The 26,437-nt window shown below is 45.5% G+C and overlaps 1 protein-coding gene across 6 annotated transcripts in view; it reads right to left on the bottom strand.

The window, feature by feature from the left end:
- SFPQ (splicing factor proline and glutamine rich) overlaps window positions 1-25,841 on the bottom strand; it is a 50,639-nt gene extending 24,798 nt beyond the window's left edge. For 3 of the 6 annotated variants that reach the window (XM_068269113.1, XM_068269114.1, XM_068269116.1), the window contains exons 1-10: window positions 24,855-25,840; window positions 23,438-23,626; window positions 17,580-17,881; window positions 17,406-17,501; window positions 13,819-14,015; window positions 11,477-11,561; window positions 10,393-10,507; window positions 9,768-9,813; window positions 9,556-9,674; window positions 1,223-1,298 (exon numbers count right to left, since the gene is read on the bottom strand). In XM_068269113.1, the coding sequence (XP_068125214.1) occupies window positions 1,245-1,298; window positions 9,556-9,674; window positions 9,768-9,813; window positions 10,393-10,507; window positions 11,477-11,561; window positions 13,819-14,015; window positions 17,406-17,501; window positions 17,580-17,881; window positions 23,438-23,626; window positions 24,855-25,703 (2,052 nt within the window). In that variant the 5' untranslated portion in view covers window positions 25,704-25,840 and the 3' untranslated portion in view covers window positions 1,223-1,244. Of the gene's footprint in view, window positions 1-1,222; window positions 1,299-9,555; window positions 9,675-9,767; window positions 9,814-10,392; window positions 10,508-11,476; window positions 11,562-13,818; window positions 14,016-17,405; window positions 17,502-17,579; window positions 17,882-23,437; window positions 23,627-24,854 lie in introns of all 6 variants that reach the window. The other 3 variants (XM_068269117.1, XM_068269118.1, XM_068269112.1) reach the window with 1 other exon arrangement.
- Window positions 25,842-26,437: the final 596 nt, after the last annotated feature.

Genomic DNA, 26,437 nt, shown 5'->3' with positions numbered 1-26,437 from the left:
CAGTAGAGCCCGGAGGACGTCCGATGACGTCAGCGCGCCGGCGTGGGACGCAGAAGTTCCGGGCCTTGGAGCGCAGAAGAGCCCGACCTGGCAGCCGGCCTGGCCAGGTCGGGTCGGCCACCGGGAGCCTGCGGAGCGGCGGCGAGGGCACCTCCTGCCTGCCACGGGCTGGAGGAAGCCCCAGGTAAGTGGAATTTGATTTTTATTTTTTACCCACCCTCCCTGAACCTTTCCTTTAAGGACGGATTCAGGTTAAGAACAAACCGACAGTCCCCATATCATTCGTTAACCGAGGACTACCTGTACTGAATAGAAGTTTCACTGCAAAAACACTGCAAGATACCAGCCTCCCTACTCCCGTAAACCATTTTCGCAGTAAGCCTTAGCAACTCTTGTTCAGGAAGTGCTTTTAAAAGCAAAGAAAACCCAGAGAGATTCCCTATGATTGATCCCTATGACTCCCTGTAGTGGTCTAAGTTTTAGGATTTAAGATTTTAAGGTCAAAATAAGGCTCAACACCATACAATCTTGGTTGTTCAATCTTACCACTCTCATGTAATATAATGCTGGGCATAGACGAGTGGACCCCGGATCGGCTCTCCCCGCGGGCGGCCGGATCTATCCCCGCTCGTCCCCGTGGGTGCTCCCCATCTTCCGCTCCATTCCCCGCCCGCAGGGAATCTATCCGCAGGGTCATCGGACCTGTCGGATATCAATCTAGCCATCAGCGGATCAATTGAAAAGGAAGAATCTTACCATGCATGCCCAGAAAAAGAGCTTATCCGATCATTCAAGGTATTTTCAATCTGTTGGGTCTTATACGACATAGATTTGGTAACTCTGTACAACCAAGATTGTATGGTGTGTTGAGCTTAACTTTCACATTTCATTCAGTTGGAGCCATGGCCCGATTCAGCCAATTCATTTCAACATGCCCAACATGCTGTGCTACACTCTGCACCCAGCCACATGTCTGGAACCAACCTGGCTGAATGGAATCAGATGCAACTGAAAGTGGGCTTGAAGGCTTTCAGCCTGAAGGACCCTGTCACTGGTTTAACAGTTTAAAACTAAAAATGTTCCACATTAATTTGTTCACCTACATTGTAAAAAATATATTAACCAAATCTGCAGAAATGAAAGACCACATTTCACAATGCTGTGTAGTAGCTACAGATATACATAAAATGCCACCATAAGGTGACTGCTGACAGTCACTTACCTATTTTAATGTGCATCTCCTCTCACAGATATAGGGAAGTATTGCTTTCAATGTGGCCAGGCTGATATCCAATAGCCTATCATAGAAATTATTTTAATTATATCCTGAGATTTTGGTGCACAAATTGAATGAGCGTCTTCTCTATTCCTACCTGACCATTTTTTTTACCTAAACACCATAAGCAAGTAGAAAAGGAATGCATTTTTAGGATCACCTAAACCACTGTTAAAGACCAACACCGAGGGTAGGATCACATGGTGCCTCAGGAAAAAAATGGCAATTTCCCCACAGCCAAATCCGCATACTTGGCTGGCAGCCAGCAAAGGGGCATTGTATGCAGTGTGCATCAGAAAGAAGCAGTGTCTGCTTTTCCCCACCTGCTGCAGAAAACTGCACACTGCTCCCAGTGGACTGATCGTGCATTGAAAGGAATTGTGCGGATTGCGGAAAACGCCGATGATTATAGGCTAGTGTGACCCTAGCCTGAGTGAGTCTACACACTTGCACTGCATAAGATTTTCCGCAAGAAAAAAAAAAAACTGCCTTCAGACTGGTTTCCCAAAAATGGCAGTGTTGCGTAAAACTGCAAACTCTTCCAGACCAGGCTAATTGAAATCTATGCAGTTATCCCTGCCAGGGCCTAGATTTCGATTACTGTGCAGACCCCGCTGCAACCCTCTCACTCCAATCACATTGGCTCACATTGCTCAGAGTCAGGAGTCAATGAAATTGGCTCCTTATTGGCTCAGAGCTCTGCTGTCATAGCGACGGCAGAGCAAATAGGCTTCAGTGACGAGATCGACAACACTGGGTCCGTGCGGCATGACAGTGCGCCCAGTTTTTTGTACAAGCAATATCTGGTCCTTAAGGGGCCAGAAACAGCTGGTACTCATATAGTTAATGTCCATGAGTGTTTCAAATACAAATACACAGGCACAATCTGTACAAAACAAAACTACCATGATCATGCTAATGCATACTGTAATGAAAAAGCCTTTTCCACCTGAAGGACAAATCTTTATTCTCTTTAAAAAAAAAAAAAAAAAAAAGTTTAAAGGGCTTCGAAAGTAATTCCACTTTAGCAATTGTGAGATCAGGAAATTGAGCAACAACTGCATTAGAAGTGTTATGCAAACATACTAAGCATACAATGAATTATTTCATTGTCAGAAAATGCATTTCGACTGTAAACATTGCAATGCAAGGTAGCTCTCGTCTGCTCCAACAGATTGTGTGGGCCCAGGGCCTGGGACCCACTACAGACAGCGATTTGATATGCGAAATTGCAAAAAAGTGTCACATTTTACAGTCGAGTGTTTTTGCGATTTGGCTACTGCAGCCACTGAGGAGATTGCAGCCAAAATACTGCAAGCAGTGACATGCTATTGTAACACTGCAAGTAGAACCACCCCATAGTATTCCATTGTTGCAGCGCTTTGCTGCTCACCAGCGATCAGCAAGCACTGCAGAATCACTGAGTGGGTCTAAGGCCTAAATCTTGTATTTAAGACTAGCAGTCAATCTCAAGCAGTTGGAGAGGTTTAAAAGAGGTCTCCTTTAATCCTTGTAGCTGTAGTTCTCCAAACAGGCAAGTCGACTGGCTAGAGTTAACTAGAAGGACTTCTGAATATTCCTATTCAATTAACCCAATAACTCTTCAGAGCTTTCCTTCAAAACAGGTAACATGGTTTTCTAACAGCCTTCTTTGAGACTTGAACCACTTAAAGTGAACCAGAGACGAAGCACTCATGTATTTTACCATATAGATCAATGGGAACAGAGAAGACACCTACCCTGCTTTCTGTTTTATTCTGCACTGCACAGCCTGCTTCTAATCAGCCCTGATAAAATACAACTGAGCATTCAGTCTGGCTTTGCTATAATGACTCCGCTATAATGATTCCAGAGCAGAGCCAGTAGGGGGCAGGCTTGGACTTGAAAAGACATGAGAGAACACAGACTGAGCTATAAATATTCCTGAGCAAAGCCAGACAATGCTCAGTCGGGATTTTATCAGGTCTGATAACAAACAAGCCATGCAGTGCAGAATGAAACAAAGCAAGGTAGGTGTTCTCTAATGTTCCCACTGATATATTTATTTATTGTATTTATAAAGCGCCAACATATTACGCAGCGCTGAACATTAATTTAGGTTACAGACAATATTTAGGGGTGACATACAGCAATATGACAATACAGGAATACAAGAAAACCAGATCACACACCATAGTATGAGTACCAGGTAATGCTTAGTCAGTCACTGGATGGAAGCATGGAGATTAGGCAAGTTATATTCACTCAGATGCATAGCATGAGTTCACAGTAATGGAGGTGCCAGATCAGGTAGGACACAAAAGGAGGAGGACCCTGCCCAAAGGCTTACAATCTAGAGGGAGAGGTAAGGACACGAATGGCAGGGGACCAGAGTTCAGCTGTAGGTTTAGAGCACTTGTGAGGGGTAGTAGGCCAGAGTGAAAAGGTGAGTTTTGAGGGCTTTCTTGAAGATGTTGAAGGAGGGGGCTGCCCTAATGGGTGGAGGTAGGGAGTTCCATAGTGTTAGAGCAGCTCTTGAGAAGTCCTGGAGGCGTGCATGGGACTGGGTGATGCGGGGGCGGTTAGGCGAAGTTCATTGGAAGAGCGGAGTGAGCGGCTAGGTGTGTACCTCTGAGTAAGATCGGAAATGTAGGTTGGACAGGTTTTGTGGACAGATTTGTAGGTCAGACACAGTATCTTGAATCTGATTCTGGACTGGATAGGAAGCCAGTGGAGGGATTCTAGGAGGGGATCTGCCGTGGTGGAGCGATGGGAGCAGTGGATAATTCTGGCTGCCGCATTCATGATGGACTGCAGTGGGGCTGTTCGGGTCATAGGGAGACCAGACAGCAGGGCATTGCAGTAGTCAAGGCGGGAAATTATGAGGGCATGGATGAGGAGTTTAGTGGTGGCAGAGGTCAGGAAAGGGCGAATCTTACAGATGTTACGAAGGTGGAAGTTGCAGGACTTTGTGAGGTTTTGGATGTGGGAAGTGAAGGAGAGTGCGGAGTCCAGGGTGACACCCAGACAGCGGGCTTGAGAGGTAGGGCGAATGGTAGTGTGGTTAACAGTGACATGCACATCTGGGAGGTTTGTGGATGGCCGGGGTGGGAAGATCATAAATTCCGTTTTGTCTAGATTTAGTTTCAGGAACCTAGCAGACATCCAGGAGGAGATGGCGGATAGGCAGGAGGAAACCTTGTCCATGGTAGTGGTGGATATGTCAGGGGTGTGGAGGTAGATCTGGGTGTCATCTGCATACAGATGATAGTTAAAACCCATGGAGGAGATAACCTTGCCAATGGAGGATGTGTATAGGGTGAACAGTAGGGGGCCAAGGACCGAACCTTGGGGGACTCCCACCGAGAGGTGGTTGGGGGTGGACGAGGACTCAGTCTGTGGGGAAGGTGCCTGAGGATAGGGAGAGGTTGAACAGGGTAGTGAGGACTGGGGCCAATTCCGTGAAGTGAGGCTGGAGTAAGTCAGAAGGGATGGGGTCAGGGGGGGGGGGGGGGGGGGGAGTAGTGGTATGTGAAGTCTGCAGTAGGTGGTTGACTTCCTCGGTGGTAGTAGGAGTGAAGGATGTGAGGGGAGGATAGGGTGGAGGAGGAGCTGGTTGGGAGGGGGTGGGAGGTGAAGATTGGAGATTGGATATTTCCTGGCGGATGGAGACAATTTTGTTGGTGAAGTGGGTGGCTAAATCTGTGATATATATGGTAAAATACATGAGGGTGCTTAGTCTCTGGTTCCCTTTAAAAGCGGACCCAAACCAAACTTTAATTCAAAATATTTAGTTGCATCACTGACACATGCAAAGATAAAAACACTCCTTCAAGCCTATGAGTATTTCAGTGCATGCTTTTCACTAGGGCTGCACGATTTTAGGGATCGAAATGGTGATTTTTCTCAGAAATTGCAATTTCGATTTTTCCCCGTTTTTAAATTCCTGCTTTTCGCACTTTGGGGGGGGGGGGGGGGGGGCGGCCTTGGCTCACGGTCTGCACTGCCTGCAATATCTTGCTTCTGGCCCCGCTGTGCGCGGATTGGCCAGAAGCAGTGAATATGTATAAGTGTTAATGAGCGGGGGGGGGGGGCGGATCCACTAGAGCGAGCGGCCGGGCACATCATACAGCTTTACCAATCACTGGCTAGCGATGGAATGACGGCAGTGGTAGGCGGAGCTGTACAGAGCATACAGCTCCGCCTACCACTGCCGTCATTCCATCGCTAGCCAGTGATTGGTAATGCTGTATGATGTGCCCGGTCGTTCGCTCTAGTGGATCCGCCCCCCGCTCATTAACACTTATACATATTCACTGCATCTGGCCAATCCGCGCACAGCGGGGCCAGAAGATATTAGACAGCAAACCGAAAAAACGAAGGTACCGACGATTAGATCTTGCCTCGAACCGCAGTTTCGGTTTTAAACCGAAAAACCGTGCAGCCCTACTTTTCACCCTTCTCTTTTCTTAACTAGGGTTATACAGGTGGCAGCCATTACTTCTAAGCTTAGTAAGAGGTTTTAGATCATGGGTGTGTGTCATCAGCGACCCTCCCTCACAGGGGTGTTATCTATGTGAAACCTCACAAGCCGAGATCACCTCCCTGTGACATCAATAGCCTGTCTTTTCTTTATATCCTCCACCAGTCTGCCAGATACTGCCCCGGCAATATGAAAGGAAGGGAGGGGTTCCTCCAATAAATGTAAAATATTTTATATTTATCATGCAGCTGAAAAAAAAAGCTGCTATTATAATTTAGAAAATAATCTTGTATTTTTAATTTGGGTCCACTACCTACAGTCAGAAGAGTTCAATAACTTGCCTGATCCCTCCACTACCAGCCTGGGACTCATCTTTGCAGCAAAGTTCAGTGTACGAGTGCAGGCACCAGTGGGTTCCCACCTGCACTGTACCATGGAGCGGCTGGTGCACAAAGAAAAGCACTGCACGAGCGGCACTGTGCTACAGCACATGCCATAATTCGTGTATAAGCACAGCCATACTGAGCAGGTGCAGAGGTGAGCACAGCCACAATATTCAACATTAATGTTAAATATTAAGAGGGACTGAGAAAGATCAGGGAAGCCTCCAGACTATCCAGATTTTTTTTTTTTTTTTTTTTTTAACTACAGGTACTCTAACTCCTGCCAAAAAGTTTTATGCACCAACACCACATTACAAGGTACTTCCAGTAATTTTGGATAAAGTAAACCTTAAGTGGGGAAAGTCATTTAAGATTAGATACTCAAATCATGTTTAGGAAAGACTCTGGATAGCACAGAATAGACTTCGCGCTCCATTCCGTCGTACCAGCACCATCCCCTCCTGAAGTTGTGATCGGCTTTGTCTTGGGTACTTCCAGGCAGCCTTCAGACATACGAGTCACCAAGTGACTCAGAAGAAAGGTGGGGAGGGGGGGGGGGGGGGGGATGATTTACACCACTAATGCTACATACACATGCGACAACGATCGTTCGTTTTAATTGATGAAAGAACGACCTAAGTAAAGTTAGTTTTAAAATGTGTGTAACGATCTGATCGTTAGAAGGAACGTTACATCAAGTAAAAGTAACTATTGCGCCTGCGCATAAAAATGAAAAGTTTCATGGAGAAATAGTGAAATGCGCATGTCAAGCCTAGTACGAACGATCGTTTGCAACGATATACTACTTTTGCAAACAATCGTTGGGAAAAATCCGCCAAGATAGATCATTCGTTTTGAACGATCTAGCTCGTCTGTTAGACTTAATGGTCATTGGCTGCTTTTTTTCAAACGATCGCCGTTTGAAAGGATCGGGGAACGATCGTTTCAAACGACTATAGTCGCATGTGTGTACGCACCTTTAGAGTCTTGACTTGGCGAGTTGGCTGTGGCACTACCAACAATTACCTAGGTCATAAAATACATTGTTTTTCTGGACAATCTATTCTTTGTGTAATTATTTGTCCAGGTATTTAATTTCAAAACAAAATTCAATTTTCATTTTGTACCTTTCCTAATTTCTACATGACAAGTACCAGTTTAAAACTCAAAATACATTTGATACATCCTGGTTAAAACTATACCATATATGCAATCACTAGTTGCACAATTATCCCCAGCCTGTCCTCCACCTGTAGCAATTGCATGTGATCACAAGGGCGCATATTTTGGGGACCCCCAATGCTATATAGATGAATTGGTAGGCAACATCATATCTATACAGCATCGGGTCCAGGAGTGGTGGCACTAGTGATCACATCTGATAGCTATGGGCAGCACCCAATACATGTGCCCATGAATCAAAAGCATGTGCACCAACACTGGGGGTGCACCCATACGGTCGCAGCAGCTTTTAGTGCTGGGACTCTAGTCTTAAAGGGACACTTAAGTCAAACAAAAAAAAAAAAAATGAGTTTTACTCACCTAGGGCTTCCAATAGCCCCCTGTAGCTGTCTGGTACCCTCGCCGTCTCCCTCCGATCCTCCTGGCCCCGCCAGCAGCCACTTCCTGTTTCGGTGACAGGAGCTGACAGGCTGGGGACGCGAGTGATTCTTCGCGTTCCCAGACACATTAGCACCCTCTATGCTGCTATATGGTATATGATATATGCTATAGCAGCATAGATGGCGCTATTGTGGCCAGGAACGCGAAGAATCACTCGCGTCCCCAGCCTGTCAGCTCCTGTCACCGAAACAGGAAGTGGCTGCTGGCGGGGCCAGGAGGATCGGAGGGAGATGGCGAGGGCACCGGACAGCTGCAGGGGTCTATTGGAAGCCCCAGGTGAGTAAAACTCTTTTTTTTGGACTTAAGTGTCCCTTTAAGTCCAGGAATATTAAGGGTAGGCAATTTGGAAGGGAGATTGTCATGGAATGAGTTGTGTTTAATTGGGTGCTTGACACAAGTGAGGTCAATTTACAAAATACTAAAGTAAAAATGCTTAATTAGCGAATTAAAATTTAGCCATCAAATAATTCCACTGACTGGCTTCACTTTTTGGGGAGGCATATCAACCCCAGTCTAAACGTTTAACGTGCCATCACGTGGGCACCTCTTGAAAATATTCTCCAAACTCATCCTAGAAGGTTCACATGGAAAGTGTGACCTTCGATCACCTCTGAACTGGGGAGCCCTATCCATAAAACCCCTCCACGCCCCTGTAATGCCCATTTCTGGCAGGGGAAAAAAAAAAAAAAATTAATAATAATCTTGGAGCAATTACCACTAGCCAATTAAAAATTATCCATGTGTACCACATATTTCACCAGGTTGAACTCATTAAAGTCACATCTCTACAAGCCAGCAATCCTTTTCAGTTTAACAGTTCTACCACAACTAAAAAAAAAAACTGCCCAACTTTCAAGGGGCCATAAAGTTAAAGGTATAATTCTAGGTACACTATGCTGTTTTCTGAAAGATTTACTGTCGACCATTTCCAACATGTCAGATCTGATTTGCGATAAATTTTCCAATCACTTCTATGGAAAAATCATCAGAAATTAAGATTCGACATGTTGGAAATACTCAATCTGGCAGTAAATCTGTCAGAAAATTGCATAGTGTGCACCTAGCATAACATTGAAGTCTGTTCTTTTCACGTAGATCTGGTTAAGACTTTTTACAAGACATAGGTGAACTTTGGCTACAGGCTACCTAGAATTTACATACCACTCAAAAGTCTAAAGAATCTGTTGATTATAAATAACTCAAAAATCAAATTAAAAAAAAAAAAAAAAAGTTGCTTTGTGCATTATAAATGCACAACTTTAAAGATCATTAAAGCTGAACTCTGGTCACAACAAACTACACAGTTGAAATACATATATTAATCTGCCCAAATAATTTTGAGCTTCCGTTAGCAGTAAGGATATGCTTGCAAGACTGATTAGCAGTCATCTTTGATGCTACAGCAGACAATGGAGCAACACAGCGATTAATCTGTTTCACTTACGCAAGCCACCCCTTCACTGCAAAGCAAATTCTCCATGTCAGTACATATCGTGTAAAAGAATCACGAAACAGATTTGAGGCTCTAGCTTTCGTTCAAATGATATTCAACAAACAAAACCTTAAAGTTCCATAGGTGCCTAGAGTTCAGCTTTGACATGCCAATTCTGAAGAACTGGTTGCTTTTAATCTGATGCAAGCTGGTCAGATGTTTTAGCTTTTTTGAAGTCTATTCCTTTGGAAGCACTTAAGATTTTAGAGCTGAGCATTACACACTAAAGTTCAGCAATCTAAGAAAAATCTCCATGAGCACAACTATTGAGTGCACCATCATGTCACTGCCATTATAAAGTCTCAATAGGATACGTTACCATGTCATTAGCCATTAGCGATGTGGCAATAGCTGCTTGTGTCACACCTGGGCTGCTCTCATAGCCCATGGCAGTTGACCCAAGGGCGGCATATTTTGAAGCTGCAGCACCATATGGATCTAAAGAAAAAAAAAAAAAAAAAAAAAAAAAAAAAGCTTAGTTTTGATTTTTTACAGAGGGAAAGCTGATAAATAAAAGAAAATCTACATTACCTCCCATCGACAGCGAATTGGCACCCATGCGCATATCACGTTCTCTCTGAAAAATAGGTTTAATGGTCAAACCAATTTTTTTTTAAAAAAATCAGCAATAAAAACCGTAGGCACTTAAAGGACCTCTGTCGCGAAAATCTTAATTTTAATTACATGTAAACCTATACAAATAAAAATTAAATTTCCTCCAGAGTAAAAAGGGCCATACATGGCTTTTCTCCCATGTTGCTGTCACTTACAATTATTCGAAGTCTGACATTACCGACAGATTTTGGACTAGCCCATCTTCTCATGGGGGGGGGGGGGGTCTCAGGGTTTTCTTTATTTTTATAAGCATTTAGCGAATGGCATTCGCTCCTTCCAACTGCCAAAAAAGTGTGCATGGAGGCTGGCCAGCTTCTTTGTATAAATTTTTCAGGTAATGTCTTTATAAAGAATAAAGGCCATGCTGAGAATCCCCTATGGAGAGATGGACTAGCCCAAAATGTCAGATTTCTAATACTTACTGTAAGTGTCAGCAACATAGGAGAAAAGTAATTTATGGCTTATTTTACTCTGGAAGTAATTTGTATGCGTTTTACATTTTAAGATTTTCACGACAGTTTCTCTAAGCTTTACAGCTTACTTGATCCATATAGCTCATTCGGTAACCCTCGTCTCGTTGACGCCTCATCTGTTCTTCCATTTCACGCTGTCGCAGCATCATCTCCTCTTCACGTCTACGACGTTCCTCCTCTTGTCTGTAAAACATGACACGTTATCCAGAGTTGCAGATTAAACGGCTGTCCAAATATTAAGACAACAGTTACACCTCACTTAATCCAAACAGCACTTAATCCACACCATCATTTGCCACAATTAGTTAAAAAAAGTTAATTGGCTTTAGTGACCATTCTAGCACTCCTAATGATGCATTTCAGCCTTGTGCAACTCCATATGTTCAGTTGAACAGTTTTCCTAGGAGCTTTTTAATGGAGATATGCATCTCAACTGCGCCAACGCAACATCTTTCAGGATAAAAACTCGGGCAGTTGTCACACTGAGATATTTATACAGTGCTGACATTACACAGCACTGTACAGAGTATATTGTCTTGCCACTGTTCCTCAGAGGGGCTCACAATCTAATTCCTACCACAGTCATGTCTATATATATATATACACACACACACACACACACACACACACACACACACACACACACTTTGTAGTGCATGTAGTCTAGGGCCAATTTAGGGGGATGCTAATTAGCTTATTTTTTTGGGATGTGGGAGAAAACCGGAGTACCCAGAGGAAACCCACACAGACACTGGGATTACATACAAACTCCTTGCACCTGAAGAAGCAGCTTTAAACTCCCTTCAAGTCCCAGCGTGTGGCCCGCAGCATTGGACATAAGGTTGCAACGATATTAAATTCCATGGTATGATAACCATCAAAAAACCACAACGGTATGACAGTATACAATTATTTGGACTCAAATATTCTTGAAATAGGCGTTATATGCTGGGAATACGCCATGTGATTTTTTTGGGCAGATAATTTCACCACAATATCAGTCATACAGCGCCCCCTGATGGTCTGTTTGTGAAAAGGAATAGATTTCTCATGTAAAAGGGGGTATCAGTTACTGATTGGGATAAAGTTCAATTTTTGGTCGGAGTTTCTCTTTAAGGCAAATCCATGATGGCAGAGGATGACATTTCTCACCTCAACTGCATCTCTTTTCGCTTCTGCATTTCTTGATTGTGTAATTCTTCCATGCGTCTAAGTTCTTCCTGTCGTCGCATCAAGTCTGAAGAAAATATTTGCAAACCATAGTAAATTAATGACAGTGCACTTTGACTCAACCCCCTCAGATTATAGTTGGTTATTACATTATAGGGCCAATAAAGTGCCCAAATATGCAGTTTCATGATTGTTAGAACATTACACGAGTATACAAAAATTGTTTTAATCACATTGTGTTAATATAAATACAGCCTCTTGGTATTATACCAAGGGTAAAAGGGCCCCTGTACTTAAAATGACCTCACAGAAATAAAGTAGATATCTCGTTTGCCTCAAGACGTGCATAAAAATATAATAAATAAATGTGTAAGGCCAACTTTACAGTGTTGTGTGCTAGACAATATAAATGGCTTAGAAAACAAGATTATATTGCAACTAGGCTACCTAAGCCCGATTAAAAACAGGCTTCAGGTAGTGAAATTACCGCTGCCAGTCAGTGCCCGCCGTGAGCAAACCCGCCCTGCAGACCCAACCTGCACATGCGCAGTACAAAAAAAGCCATGGACAGACAGACAGGGAAAGTGGATGATGCAGGGACAGTTAGGTTTTATTGTATAGGATGAAATGGTCACATTGCCAGTTTAACAGTGCGGTGGAATAAAGCGATACCGGCTGTGGGATACTGGATGCGCAAATTTACAGCAAGCCATGCTTTTTATGTATTGAATGAGTTGCACATTTACACAAAGCCATTTCATCTGTATAGGGCATTAGCACTTTCCACAGCACTTTGCAGAGAACATAAAACAATTCACAAAACTGTGCCTTTGCTGGGTCCCAATTTAACAATCATAGTTTCGGGGAAGGGAACCAGGAACACAAATATGCCCCAACAGAATCTCCTTCCTGTAAGTATGCTGTCAGCTTAAAACAAAAACAGATGTCAACAAGCCCACTGATCAACATAAGTACTCAGTTAATGCATTTACCCTAAAAAGAAATGTTATGGTGCAGAAAATTAGGCCTTAAGGTTTCCTCCCTTATGAGCATAAACACTGGGATTTATGTTTAGTAAAGCCTTAAAAAAAATAAAAATCAGTTACTAAGTGCATCTATTAACCTCTTGAGGACTGCAGGGCTAAACCCCCCCTAGTGACCAGGCCATTTTCAGTAAAATGTGCCACTGCAGCTTTAAGGCCAAGCTGCAGGGCCGCACAACATAGCACACAAGTGATCCCCCCCCCCTTTTCTCCCCACCAACAGAGCTCTCTGTTGGTGGGGTCTGATCACTCCCCCATGTTTATTTTTTTTTTTTAATCAATGTTTGTCTTTTTTTAAAAAACACAACCCTGTTCCTTTAAACTCGGTCCCTCCCTCCAGCCAGCCAATCATGGTGATCAGCTCTCATAGGCTTCACCCTATGAGAGCTGATCGCTCTCTTGTCCCCCAGGGGGAAAGCAGTGTCACACGGCTGTCCCCAGTGCAGCGCTGCAACATACAAATAGATGGCGATCACACCGTCTAACAGTCCCGAGCGGTGATAGCCGCTCGGAGACTGAAGGCGGAGCTCCGCCTCCCCAAGCAGGAGATGCGCGCGCACGATCTCCTGCAAAACAGAGCCCCAGGACTTTACGCCAATTGGAGTTAGGCGGTCCAGGGGCTGCCGCCACGGCCACGCCCATTGGCGTGACGCGGGCAGAAAGATGTTAACAGCAAGTGCATCTAGGTGACAAAGGCAGTTGGGCATGTGGCTGTAAATCTGATTAACCCGCCTGTAATGTAAAGAGCTTTGTAACTTTATAAAGAAAACCATGAATAGAGGTCAAATTACAGCTTGTTAAAGGACAACTTAAGTTAGAATATGGAGGCTGGCATATTTCCTTTAACACAATACCCGTTGTCTGGCATCCCTAATCTATTTGGCTGCAGTAGTGTCTAACACCAGTAAGCAGCATGCAGTTAATCTTGTCAGAAACACCTGATCTGCTGCATGCTTGTTCATAGTCTATGGCTAGTAGTATTATGCTGGGAATACACGGCTTGATTGTGAGCGATTTAGATGGTTTGATAGCTTGACACATCCGATCTCCCGCCCAATCGTTTGCCGCTCGATTCTGCATTGAACATAATGGAAAAAGAACAACAAGCGGGAGAAAAGAGAATAGAGCAGTGTATGCCCAGAATTAGAGACAAAAACACATGATAGCCAGACGATTGGTATTGCTTAAAAAGGGAAAAAAAAATATGGCAGCCTCCATATAACTCTTGCTTCAGTTGTCCTTTAACAGACTACAATTTTTATCTGAATTGTAGACACCAACCTTGCCTAAGCAGGTTAGCTTGGTGCTCATGGTAAGCATCCTCCATCTCGCTTTCCAATTTCTCCTTTGCTTCTTTCATGTTTTTCTCCACTTGCTGCCTTTGTTGCTTCTCCATCTCATCCAAGGACTTCCACCTCTGAGAATACTCGTACTCAAAACTTCCATGCTGGGCAAAACGTGGGGGAATTTCTCGCTCTCTGTTGGGCAAATCATATTTTAGCACAAGCCTAAGCAGTAGTTAAGTCAGTTACTGCTAAAATTAGTAACAAACAAAATGCTACAAAATTACAGTACAATTTGTACAGAAATTACTGTAGCTTAAAGAGACACTGAAGCGAAAAAAAATGATAGGATTTGTATGTGTAATACAGCTAAGAAATAAACATTAAGATCAGATACATCAGTCTAATTGTTTCCAGTACAGGAAGATTTAAGAAACTCCAGTTATCTCTATACAAAAAAGCCATTAACCTCCTTAGCGGTAACCCCGTGCTGGACACGGGGTAAGCCGCCGGAGGGTGCCGCTCAGGCCCTGCTGGGCCGATTTTCATAATTTTTTTTTTGCTGGACGCAGCTAGCACTTTGCTAGCTGCGCCAGCACTCTGCTAGCTGCGCCAGCACTCTGATCGCCGCCGGCCCCCGCCCGATCGCCGCTATCTGCTGCGGCGTGCGGCCCCCCCCCCCAGCGCTGCCTGGCCAATCAGTGCCAGGCAGCGCCGAGGGGTGGCCCGGGACTGCCAATGACGTCATCCCGCCCCGTCGCCATGGCGACGGGGGAAGCCCTCCAGGAAATCCCGTTCTATGAACGGGATTTCCTGATCGGAGATCGCCGAAGGCGATCGAAGCGGGCGGGGGGATGCCGCTCAGCAGCGGCTATCATGTAGCGAGCCCTGGGCTCGCTACATGATTTAAAAAAAATAAATAAATAAAAAACATTGCTGCGCTGCCCCCTGGCGGGATTTTTCATACCGCCAAGGGGGTTAAAGGAATACTTAAGGGGAAAAAAAAAAAAAAAAAAAATGACATTTACTCACCCGGGGCATCCCTCAGCCCCCTGAAGCTGGATGGTGCCCTCGCAGCCCCGCTCCGATCGTCCTGTCCCCGCCGGCGGGTACTTCCGGGTGCGGCGACAGCCGCCGACAGGCTGGAAACGCGGCTGATTTTCCGCGTTCCCACTCGCTATATGCTGCTATAGCGTAGCTATATACGCTATAGCAGCATATAGCGAGTGGGAACGCGGAAAATCAGCCGCGTTCCCAGCCTGTCGGCGGCTGTCGCCGCACCCGGAAGTAGCCGCCGGCGGGGACAGGACGATCGGAGCAGGGCTGCGAGGGCACCATCCAGCTTCAGGGGGCTGAGGGATGCCCCGGGTGAGTAAATGTCATTTTTTTTCCCTTAAGTATTCCTTTAAAAGGAAAGGTTCAGGGAGGGTGGGCAAAAAATAATCAAATTCCACTTACCTGGGGCTTCCTCCAGCCCGTGGCAGGCAGGAGGTGCCCTCGCCGCCGCTCCGCAGGCTCCCGGTGGTCTCCGGTGGCGCGCCCGACCTGGCCAGGCCGGCTGCCAGGTCGGGCTCTTCTGCGCTCCAAGGCCCGGAACTTCTGCGTCCCACGCCGGCGCTCTGACGTCATCGGACGTCCTCCGTGCTCTACTGCGCATGCGCAGTAGTTCTGCGCATGCGCAGTAGAGCCCGGAGGACGTCCGATGACGTCAGAGCGCCGGCATGGGACGCAGAAGTTCCGGGCCTTGGAGCGCAGAAGACCCCGACCTGGCAGTCGGCCTGGCCAGGTCGGGCGCGCCACCGGAGACCACCGGGAGCCTGCGGGGCGGCGGCGAGGGCACCTCCTGCCTGCCACGGGCTGGAGGAAGCCCCAGGTAAGTGGAATTTGATTTTTATTTTTTACCCACCCTCCCTGAACCTTCCCTTTAAGCTCTAAGACTTTGGAGAGGGCTGTTTTCTGACTTTTATTATCTCAACAGTTAGTTAATTTTTTACTTTTCCTCTGCCAGAGGAGAGGTCATTAGTTCACAGACTGCTCTGAAAGAATCATTTTGAATGCTGAGTGTTGTGTAATCTGCACATATAGAATGATGCAATGTTAGAAAACACTATATATGAAAATAAAAATATGAGATTATTTTCTTTGCTGCTAATCTTCTAGTAATTATTCATAGTACACAACCAATTCATCATATATATTTTTTTCGCTTCAGTGTCTTTAATTGTTTATTATTGTCCATTTGCATGTATATTAGTGGACCTACATGTTTTACTTCATTGCACATATGGCCAAAGTAATTGGACACAAAATACCTTTACTTAGCTGCCTATGTGACTTTTTGGTACCACCCACATTGCTGCTGCATGCCTGTCAGGCTCTGCTGCAGCCCCTAGTTTCTCCACGGTTTCTGGACACTTGTTTATTATCTACATGGTTACGCGCTCCATGCCCACATTAATGTAGAGCATGGGGCAAAGTGGTAGAACAGCCTGAAAGTCTGCCCCCTGTGACTATGCAGCACACAGATGAGTTAGAAGTGCAGTGGGTTATGGAACAGTTCCTTCAAAATTAACAGCCAGCAACAATTTTTTGGGACAGCAACTCTGCTCTCATGCAGCCTATCCATCAACTTCAAATAGGAGGAAGCCAGCTGGGCTAGGCTAATAGTTACTCGCAATTTCTGCATAGTTGCTGTTCAATGCGGCAAATGCCTTGCAGCAATGGTAATTCATTGCATGCAGTGCATTACTACTAAATGTGTACATCAATTGTAAAAGTGAAGCATACATTTCATACCCTGTATATGCTCCACTGTACCCACATGACCCAAGACATTGCATTGTGTTCCTGCTGTCACAGGGAATGCAACGGCCACTGAACACGGCCTTAGGCCAGAAACCCACTAGGAGCAATTTCTAATCACTAGTGATTTGAAAAAGCTCTTGCTAATGCAATGCTATGTTTTGGGTTTTTTTTTTATAAAATCACATTGTTAAAGTGTGATCAAACCCATAGCATTACATTAGCAAGAGGTTTCAAATCGCAAAGCGCTCAGAAAAAGCACTGAGTGGGTTTCTAACCTTAAGCTTGAATTAGAAAGCAGAAATTCTGAAACCTATTTCACCTAGCCAATCAAAAGCAATCCTCCAATCAGCAGTAAACATTTTAATCTCTTAATCATTCTCACTGCAGGTTCAAGGAAAGCAAAGAGCATTTTCACCTGCTTACCAGGCCAGTCATCACATCCGCCCCGACAACCCTCATCATAATAACAAGTTATTCGCTTGTAGGCTAGTGGTGAGCCTGTAGCAATGGCCCTGAAATGTCACCCGAAAGACCAGGTTCCGATCCAGTCAGGTGCCATGACTCATGCACGTGTATGACGCTTCACATTTAATCAGTGATTTTTGTGTAAAAAAAAAAATTATTTCCGAAACATTGAACCCACTAACGCTCCATTTTTACGCATGCTACATATTTTTAAACTTGCAATATCTCCCCCCCCCCCCCCCCACTCCATATTAACTCCTTAAGCTACAGGCAAAATATACGAACATTAGATTTAGATATGCAACTGAAACATACTTCTGATACATATGGTTCTTCTGGGCAAGTTTTTCTGGAAGACCATCCTCATCATCAAACTGCTCCAAAGGTTCCACAATAACAGGCATTGGGGTCCTGCAAGAGAACAAATGTTTAATTGACAGACTAAAACAAAAGAGCAAAACGCATTTGTAAGTGATAGCAAGAACTTACGTTGTCAAAAGGAAGACACCATCATTGCATCTGTCAAATGCCTTCCTAGCAGCTGGCTTCGCAGAAAATTCAACAATTCCTTTTCCTGTAGACCTGCCACGATCATCAACAATAACCACTGCTCTTTCAACTGGACCAAACTGGCTGAAGGATTCCTCCAACAGCTCATTCGACACAAATGGAGACAAGTTGCGTATAGAAAGTGCTGCTGAATGGGTGGCAAAACGTACTCTGAGCTGTCTTCCCCTCATTGGAAAGTCATCAAGCTCAGCCTTAGCAATCTCAGCCAGCGCTCTGGTTTCCTGAAAGATGAATATGAGTTATCAAGTTTGTATATCCCAATAAAATGACTCATTAAATGATCTATTAAAACATTTGTATCACTTTCAGCAAAACTGTAAAGCATGTCAAATGCAATATTTAATATGGCCAAATGACCTGGGGGCTGTTTTGCACACACACTTTTAAAGGACAACTGTAAAAAGAGGGCTATGGAGCCTGCCATATTTATTTCCTTTAAAGCAATACCAGTTGCCTGGCAGCCCTGATGGTCTATTTGGCTGCAGTATTGTCTGAATCACACCTGAAATAAGCATGCAGTTAATCTTGTCAGATCTGACTATGTCAGAAACACCTGATCTACGGCATGCCTGTTCAGGGTCGATAGCTAAAAGTATTAGAGGCAGAGGAGCAGCTGACTGCCAGGCAACTGATCTGGTTTAAAAGAAAATAGGGCAGGCTCCATATCCCTCATAACAGTTGTCCTTTAACCCATCAAAATCACTTTAGAAACAGATTTCCTGAAAAAGAAAAAAAAAAAACTTTATTTACATGCAGGGGCATAACTAGAAATAAAGAGGTTCAATAGCAAAGTTTTAATTTGGGACCCCCAATATCCTTTGTTCCCCAGTATAGGGAGCTAGAGGTAACCCCGAATATGGGCAGCCAGAAGGGCACTACAGTATCTGTGGCCAGTGATTGACAGAGCACAGAAGGACTCGAGTTCGGAATTCAAATGTAGTATAATTACTTCAGCTGTGGCCACAGGCAGCGGGGAGATTGCTTACCCAGAAGTCTTCAGGGACGTCTGCATCCCATTACACGCCATAGGCGTAATGAAAGCAGTGTTCCATGACTCACTTTTGCGCTTACTCTTAAGCCGGAAGGAAGCAGCACAGTTGTGAGTCATGGACCACGGCTTTCATTATGCCTATGACATGTAATGGAACGCAGACATCCCTGAAGACTTCTGGGTAAGTCATCTCCCTGCTGCCTGTGGTCACAGCTGAAGTAATTATACAGTACTTTATTTGAAGCCCATCCCTGCCAGTGGCCAGATTAGCCACCCCCCCCCCAGTATAGGTAGCACCTCCTATGCAAAGTAGCAAGAAGAGCACTGAAGGGTAGATACCTTCTCCAGGCTTCACAGACTAGCTTCCCCATGTGTCCAAGTCTGATTACAGCACCTTTTCTTGTCACATTAGCCCGGCCTTTCTCAATCTTTTGGGCCAGGGAACTCCTAAAATTTTTTTCAAATCTCAGGGAACCCCTGCATGAAAATGACGAGAAACATCGCCAGCTCCAATCGCCCCAATCTACTACCATAGCAAATGCAGTATCTCACATAAATGCATTAATCAACCACCCCCATATACAATATGGCAATCACCCAACATATAAAATGCACCAATCTACTACCATAGCAATTGCACTAATCATCTCACATAAGTGCATTTATCACCCCCATATACAATGTGGCAATTATTCCCAGTTTCGGTAACCAGGCATAGAGGTTTCCAGTATAGGTGGGCAGAAATAAGGACCCCCAATATAGGTAACCAGGCATGGATGTTCCCAGTATATGCAGGCAGGAATAGGGACCCCCAGTATAAGTAACCAGGCATAGGTGTTCCCAGGATATGTAGGCAGAGATAGGGACCCCCCAATATAGGTAACCAAGCATAGAAGTTGTCAGTATGTAGGCAGGAATATGGGCTTCCAGTCTCCAAGACAGTGTCAGCATGTGGGCTGTGGGGAAAAACAGTGCATGCTGAGTGACACTACAAAGTCCATATATACTCACCTGGTGACTGCCTCTATCAGTCTCCTGTTCGCTCGCCATCTCCTTCACCGTCACCTTCTCCACCACGCTGCTCTCTGCCGCATCATTGAAGGGCGCAACAACTGTCCTATAAGACCAGCGTGATGCAGCGCGGATTGAATCAATCCACCGGTCGCATCAGTGGGACTAATTTGTCCCACGGAGGGAGAAAGCGGGACATATTTGTCCCGCAGAAGGAGCAAAACGCCGCGGAACCCGAGGGGTTCTTACGGAACCCCAGTTGAATATCGCTGCATTAGCCACATGACCAGAGGGCGTTGTAGTGATGGAATACAAGGACGCTAAGAGAAAAACAAGTCATGGAGACCAAAGAAATATGGCACTGGCCTCCTGCGCACCTCACTGCTCTGCAATTCATGTGGCAGGCAGAAGAGCAGCTTGCACAACAGAATCAGCCATGACTGGTGATATACAGTGCATGCACTTAGTGGATGCAGCTCAAGCACTTGGGTAATCTGACAGGAGAAAAGTACTACACAATTATATATAAAAGGTCTATTAGAAACGGTGTAGGTGCTACCCGCCTGATAGAGCATATAAATGAGAGCCATTGTGGCAATGCGGAGTGTCTCCTCTGCAGGCTTGGAAATTGTACAAGGGGACGGCAGGGGAGGATTGAGAGATGATCGACTCTCTAAAAAGGGAGGCCTGGATGATTTCACGTACTGAGGCTCTGGGGAATCTGGGTTTTAATGAGAGAGATGAGGTAAATGCATTTTTTTTTAAGTAAAAGTTCTAGGTAGGAATTCATTTTGTAGTACACTGTCACCTTAACCTGTAATATGTTAATGTTTCTTTTTCCCCCCCTGCCCCCTTTGTGAGAGAGGTGGGTGGTGGGAGGAGATAACTGGATGTAGGTGGGGTAGGAAGAGAAGGTGTCAGGCCCCACGTGTCCTGAAGATGCGTGGTTACACGTGAAACAGCTGTAGACATAGGGGCTTTCGTTTGTACCTGTGCCTTAATAAAAGAAGATTGATTTGGAGTGCCGGAGTCTAGTCAGTTTTTTCAGCCATACATACAATTATATATTGTCACTTTGTACAATCCTGCTGACATGTTATGCTGGGCATAGTCTGTTAGTTTTTCTTAATCGAGCCGCTGATGGCTCGATTGATAATTCCCAACAGGTCCGATCACCGGGCGGATCAATTCCCCGCTCGATACCCGCAGGCAGACAATAGCAAAAAGCGAGTGGAAGATAAGGAAGCAACCCCACGGGGACGAGCGGGAATCGATCCAGACGCACAGGGAGTCGATCCAGCGGCTAATTGAACCGCAGAAACGAACAGTCTATGCCTAGCATTAGTTAGGCTCTCTGTACCCCATTATGTAACATTTGTTATCTATTGTACAGTGCCACTGAAGGGTCCATGTGTTATATTAAAAAAAAAAAAAAAAATAGATTTAGCACTAGCTTTCCAGTTACTGTTTCCATGAACGTTCTTCCCAGCTGACAAAAAAAATAAAAATAAAAGTGTATATCGCTAGCTTAAAAGTGTACCAGAGACTAGATATCAAAAGATTCACACATACCTGAGGCTTTTTCCAGCCCCATCCAAATGGATCACTCCCACCTCAGCCTTCTCCAACTCCCATAACTTCAGCCAATCACGGCCAGTCTAAGCAACAGCAGTGCGCTCTCTACATCGTGTCAGACTGGCTGAAGTTACGAGACCCGGTACCAGCAACAAAGAAGACTGAGGATGGCGGAATGGGAGCAATCCATATGAAGAGGGCTGGAGGAAGCCCCAGGTATTTATATAAAAATTGTATTGTATGTAACAAGTCAGTTACATTGAAAAGTTTTAGTACATATATAAACCCTCACTGGCCAGAACAACGATAGTTGACAGCTCTCATAGTGCAGTTCTTGAGTGCCAAGTTCACATCTCAGCAAGGTCATTCACTGCATAGTGTTTGTGTGTTATGTTAGCGATTTTCCTCTAGGCACAATGAACAGCTAACTTTACTCACCTAACAAAACAAAACAAAAAAAAAAACTTGTCTTATGCTGGTAGTACACGGTTCGTTTGAGCCATTTAGATGGCTCGATAGATGATTCAATACAAACAACAAGTGTTCTCCAAAAGGGCTAATTAGGTGGGCGGGCTGCCCAGCTGTTTTCCAAGGCCCGCCCACATTTACACAAAGTTCTGCTCGCACGGTGTGGGTCTCCCACTGCATAGCCGTTCCCAGTTCCGGCTGCGCTGCCCGCCTGTAGAGTCCTTCATCAGACCTCTAGATCAGCGGCAGCCTGCAGGGATATGAGAAAGGAGCAATGTGCGGTGACGTGCCATACACTTCAAATGTAGGAAGTGACATCGCTTGTATTGAAGTCTATGGCGTGTTACTGTACGTCGCTTCCCTCTCACCCCTGCGGGTTGCCGCTGATCTGAAGGTCTGACGGGCAGGCAGCACATCCTCCAGTCCCCTCCAGTACTTCCTTCCCTGTCCGTAGAGCTCCCTGGCCAGTGCACCCCTGGGCTGCAGCCAATAGAGTGTCTGATCTCTTCTCGCAGCTGATCATGGCTTTAAAGATGGTCACCGGGCTCCAGCAGAAGGTACAATGCATGCAGAACTTTTAGAGCGTCATGGAGTGCAGAGCCCAGCGATGCGACAGGGTGTGCTGGTGGTCTGGGGGGGGGGGGGATGGGCACCACTACTAGTGCTGCTCAAATCCGATCTGGATGCTACTCGGATGGTAGCCATCTGTATTTCTCCCAGTAATTCATTGCGGCCTGGGCGGGGGGCTTAATCTTGCCTATCATGACGTCTTCTTCGTCTGTCCCTCGGCGCCTCCTTTGATGCGCTCCAATCCGGCGTCACGTGACTAAACACTTACTCCTTCCTGTTGGCAGCACACGGTAGGAGCAGGAAACAGATTATGTCTGACCAAGCAGACACATCACACGATCCTGATGGCGAATATAAAAATAATACCGTGTGCTGCCAACAGGATTTATAGAAAGTGCTTACACAGTGGCCTGATGAAGGGCATTCATTGCCCGAAACGAACGCGTTGTTGCCAATTTATACTCTGCTGAATGTTTTAAGCCTTTACTACTAATAACTATTGAAATTCCTGTGAATATTTATGCTGAGGAGCACCCTACAGAGATCCTTTTTCTCTTTTTTAAAGGACTTACGAGCCCAAACTGTCTAAAAAAGCAAAGTACCTGTAAGCTGTTTAAATGCACGGAGGACGCCGTCCGCGCCCTCCGTGCAGTTCCGCCGGGTCCCCTTCATGAGATCGCCCCCCGCGCTTCATGTACATGTTAAGTCCTTTCTATGACTATAGTGAATTGTTTGAAGTGGATCACATCAAAAAGGACCCAATGGTTTTTAGTCTTTTCCTTCATTGATAAAAAGACACGCTCCCAACTACTATACTACTGGTCTATTAGAAACCGCCAGGCATCTAAGGGAGTCCCGATCCACCCCTCAGCGCTGCCTGGCACTGATTGCAGTGCACGGGGTCTGGGGGGGCGGAGATCGGGCAGTAAACGCAGCTAGCAAAGTGCTAGCTGCGTGTACCAAAAAAAAAAAAGTTATGCGAATCAGCCCAGCAGGACCTGAGAAATACTCCTGCGCGGCATAGCCTGAGCTCAGGTTTTTAAAAACTTGACAGAAATCGACTCAACCTCCTGAATATCAGAACAACTTGTACATAATGTAGCATAGTTCTAAATGTGTACTGCATTTGAAGAAACAGATACAACAATCTGCTAAAACTCACCAGCTTAATAAATCCAAAACCTTTGCTTTTGTTAATAAAAACTTCTCCAGGCTCTCCATACTTTGCGAACAGTCTCTTGAATTCATCATCAGTTATATCAGTAGGCAGGTTGCCAACAAATAATCTGCAACGCTGAGTATAGGTCTTTTCGCCAGGCCTCTTCAAAAGGGATAATGTAGCTCTTACACCCTGTGAATTAAACACATTACTGTAACCATACCATTTTTACTACAAGAACTTAAAAAAAATCTGAAAAGGCAAAATAAATATCTGCTCTTAACATGGCCCAAGAACATTCATGATGTACAGAAAGAAACATGAACAGAATGCAAGTAGTAACGTGAACAGAATGCATTCATGATGATGCATGAGAAGGGGAGGAGCAAAGGCAAAATGGAGCCCAGACAAAGAAAGGCACAACCCTGGCAGCCATTTTAGAATACGCCGATCACACTACTAGACAAGATGAAACCTATAACAAATCCTGCACAAGCACAAGAGAAACCTGACAGTGTGGAAGCAACACACTAACAATGTGCACACAGCCCATATAGTAAACACACAAATAGATCCAAACATCCACTGACAGTTTAAATATAACTATATATTTCAAAGTCCCAGTGCACCAAAATAAAGTCATAAGCAAATATATACAAATATTGAATGTCAGTATGTTAAACCTGCACGATCCAATCAATGCAACTTGACTACTCAAAAAAAAAAAAAAAAAAAAAAAAAAAACACAACAGGGCCTAAGGTTGGACTGCTGATACATTTAATTTCTAAGTGACAGCAAGGCCAAAAGGCAGCCCTGACTACCGATACGCATTACTTAGAAATACAGAGTTCTAATGAGCTCCCACAAATGCATCAAGTGGTACAAAGCTAGGATCATCCACATCGAAAACCATTATACCATCGCAGACATGAATTTCCCTCTGACAATCTGGTACAACAGGAACACTACTACACTCCAGAGAACTCTACAAAACTTGTCTTACAGGACCCCAAGGTGCATGCAAGTGGCAGCTCTGGTTTCCCAGATCAAGCATACAGTCAGTAATATGCACACCTACACTTCTCATGCAAGGCCCAGAGATGCCTTCATAAATACATTTAACATGGGTAAAAACTCATGCACATTCTGACTGAAAGATTCAGTTCTCAACACATGCACATCGGATATGTCACCAGTCATGTTGGTAATGGTCACTTGAACCACAATTGAGGTTTTAGATTTGCTTCAATCAGTAATATACCGCTACCAGGGTAGACAAATAACTACAGCTATATTAGTTATCTGATCTTAAACCGTACAACTACTTCAAAGCAATGAAATCTGCATCATTCTGTCCACCTTTGAACGGCTCACAATGGATCGAGGCAAGTTAGGTTTCAGTAAACATCCGCGACTTACATCGGTCATGCCCCCATCCTCCTTGCTGGTGTCCATAGAAGATTCCTGTGGTTCTGGCTGTGGAGGTGGCGGGGGATGAGACTGGAACCGGGATTGGTGGGGCCTCTTCTGACCGATAGTGGGTCCTTGCCGCTGCCTTTGCTGCTGGGCAGACTGCTGAGGTGGGCCCTGGTTAACGGGTGACATGATTTTAGGCTGCTGTTTCTGAGCCTGGTTCGGGGTAGGTGGCTTCGGAGCGGCTGATTGCTGCTGCTGTGGTGGTGGTTGCTGTGGTGGCTGCTGCTGGGGGGTAGTGGGCGGCTTCTGCTGAGGAGTTTGGGCCGGCTGGTTCTGGCCTGGCTTGGTCTGTGGGGAGGCAGCGGGTGTCTGGGCAGGCTTGGCAGCGGGGCTCTGGGCAGGGGTCTTAGCGGCGGGTGTCGGAGCAGGCTTGGCGGGTGTCTGGGCGGGCTTGGCGGCTTCCTGAGTGGTCTTTTTCTCCTGCTCATTCTGGGGTTGGGCCGGTTTCTGCTGGTTCGGTTGCGCTGGCTGCTGCGCCGGCTTCGGTGCGGGTTTCTGCTGTGGTTGCTGCGGTTGTTGCTGAGCTGGCTGTCGGTTGTGCTGATAGCCTGAAGGCCCTCGGTTAGAATCAGAGTAGCCCTGTCCTCCACCACGGTAGCCGGACATCCCTCCTCCTCCTCCCCCCATTCCGCGCGTGTTGTTACCTCGGCGGTACATATTCATCCCCATTCCTCCTCCGCCGCCTCCCATGCCTCCGCCGCCTCCCATGCCGCCACCGCCTCCCATTCCGCCACCGCCGCTCATACCACCGCCGCCCATGCCGCCACGGCTTCTGTACCTATCGCGGGACATTCTCGTCAGAGAGCAGTAATAAGCTGAAAGCTAGCTACAAATAAGACGTTCGTCACTTCAAGATGGCGGCAATGCGCAGAGGAAAGGGAAAAAGCTTTGTGTTCTGCTTCTATAGCAGGCGTTAGGTTACGCCTTCCGAAGCTCTATCCAATTAGAAATAAATGGCCGCCGAACTCGACATATAATTGGCCAGTTACCCTGGCAACAGGAAGAGGAAATCTATTCTTTGCTGATAGCTATTGGGCAGCTGTGCCGCCCTACTCCGCCCTCCTAGTGGCACCACGCCTTGCATACGCGAACGCCTTTCTAGTGTCTTCCATGGCGATTGTTTTTTTTTGGCTTCGAAAGGGACCGCTAAAGCCGCCAATTACTGAGGACGATTAGTTATGAATTAATGGCCCTAATGAGTGCTAACGTGAAGTATATTATCTGTCTTTCCATCTATCTAACACCACGTGAGATACCACAATGGCTATACTGACCTCATTGCCAACGCTGCCATGTATTGGGAACCAAATCATTCTGTCCCTCCTCTTCTTCATTTGTCCCTTTCAGCACATCCTTTAAATTTTCAAAATATTAGTGTGAAGGAAAATTAATGATTTTATAAATGGGGGGAGGGGGGGAGGTGTTTAATTTATATCATTTTGTCTTCCCTAGTGTAGGTAGCAACTGTGCTTGCAGTATTAGGAGGAGGACCCCCTGCCCAGTTTAGATAGTTCGATGTTGTCCCC

This window comes from Hyperolius riggenbachi, chromosome 2 (genome assembly GCF_040937935.1).
Source record: "Hyperolius riggenbachi isolate aHypRig1 chromosome 2, aHypRig1.pri, whole genome shotgun sequence".
Lineage (NCBI taxonomy): Eukaryota > Metazoa > Chordata > Amphibia > Anura > Hyperoliidae > Hyperolius > Hyperolius riggenbachi.
This window is presented reverse-complemented; position numbering and strand designations above follow the sequence as displayed.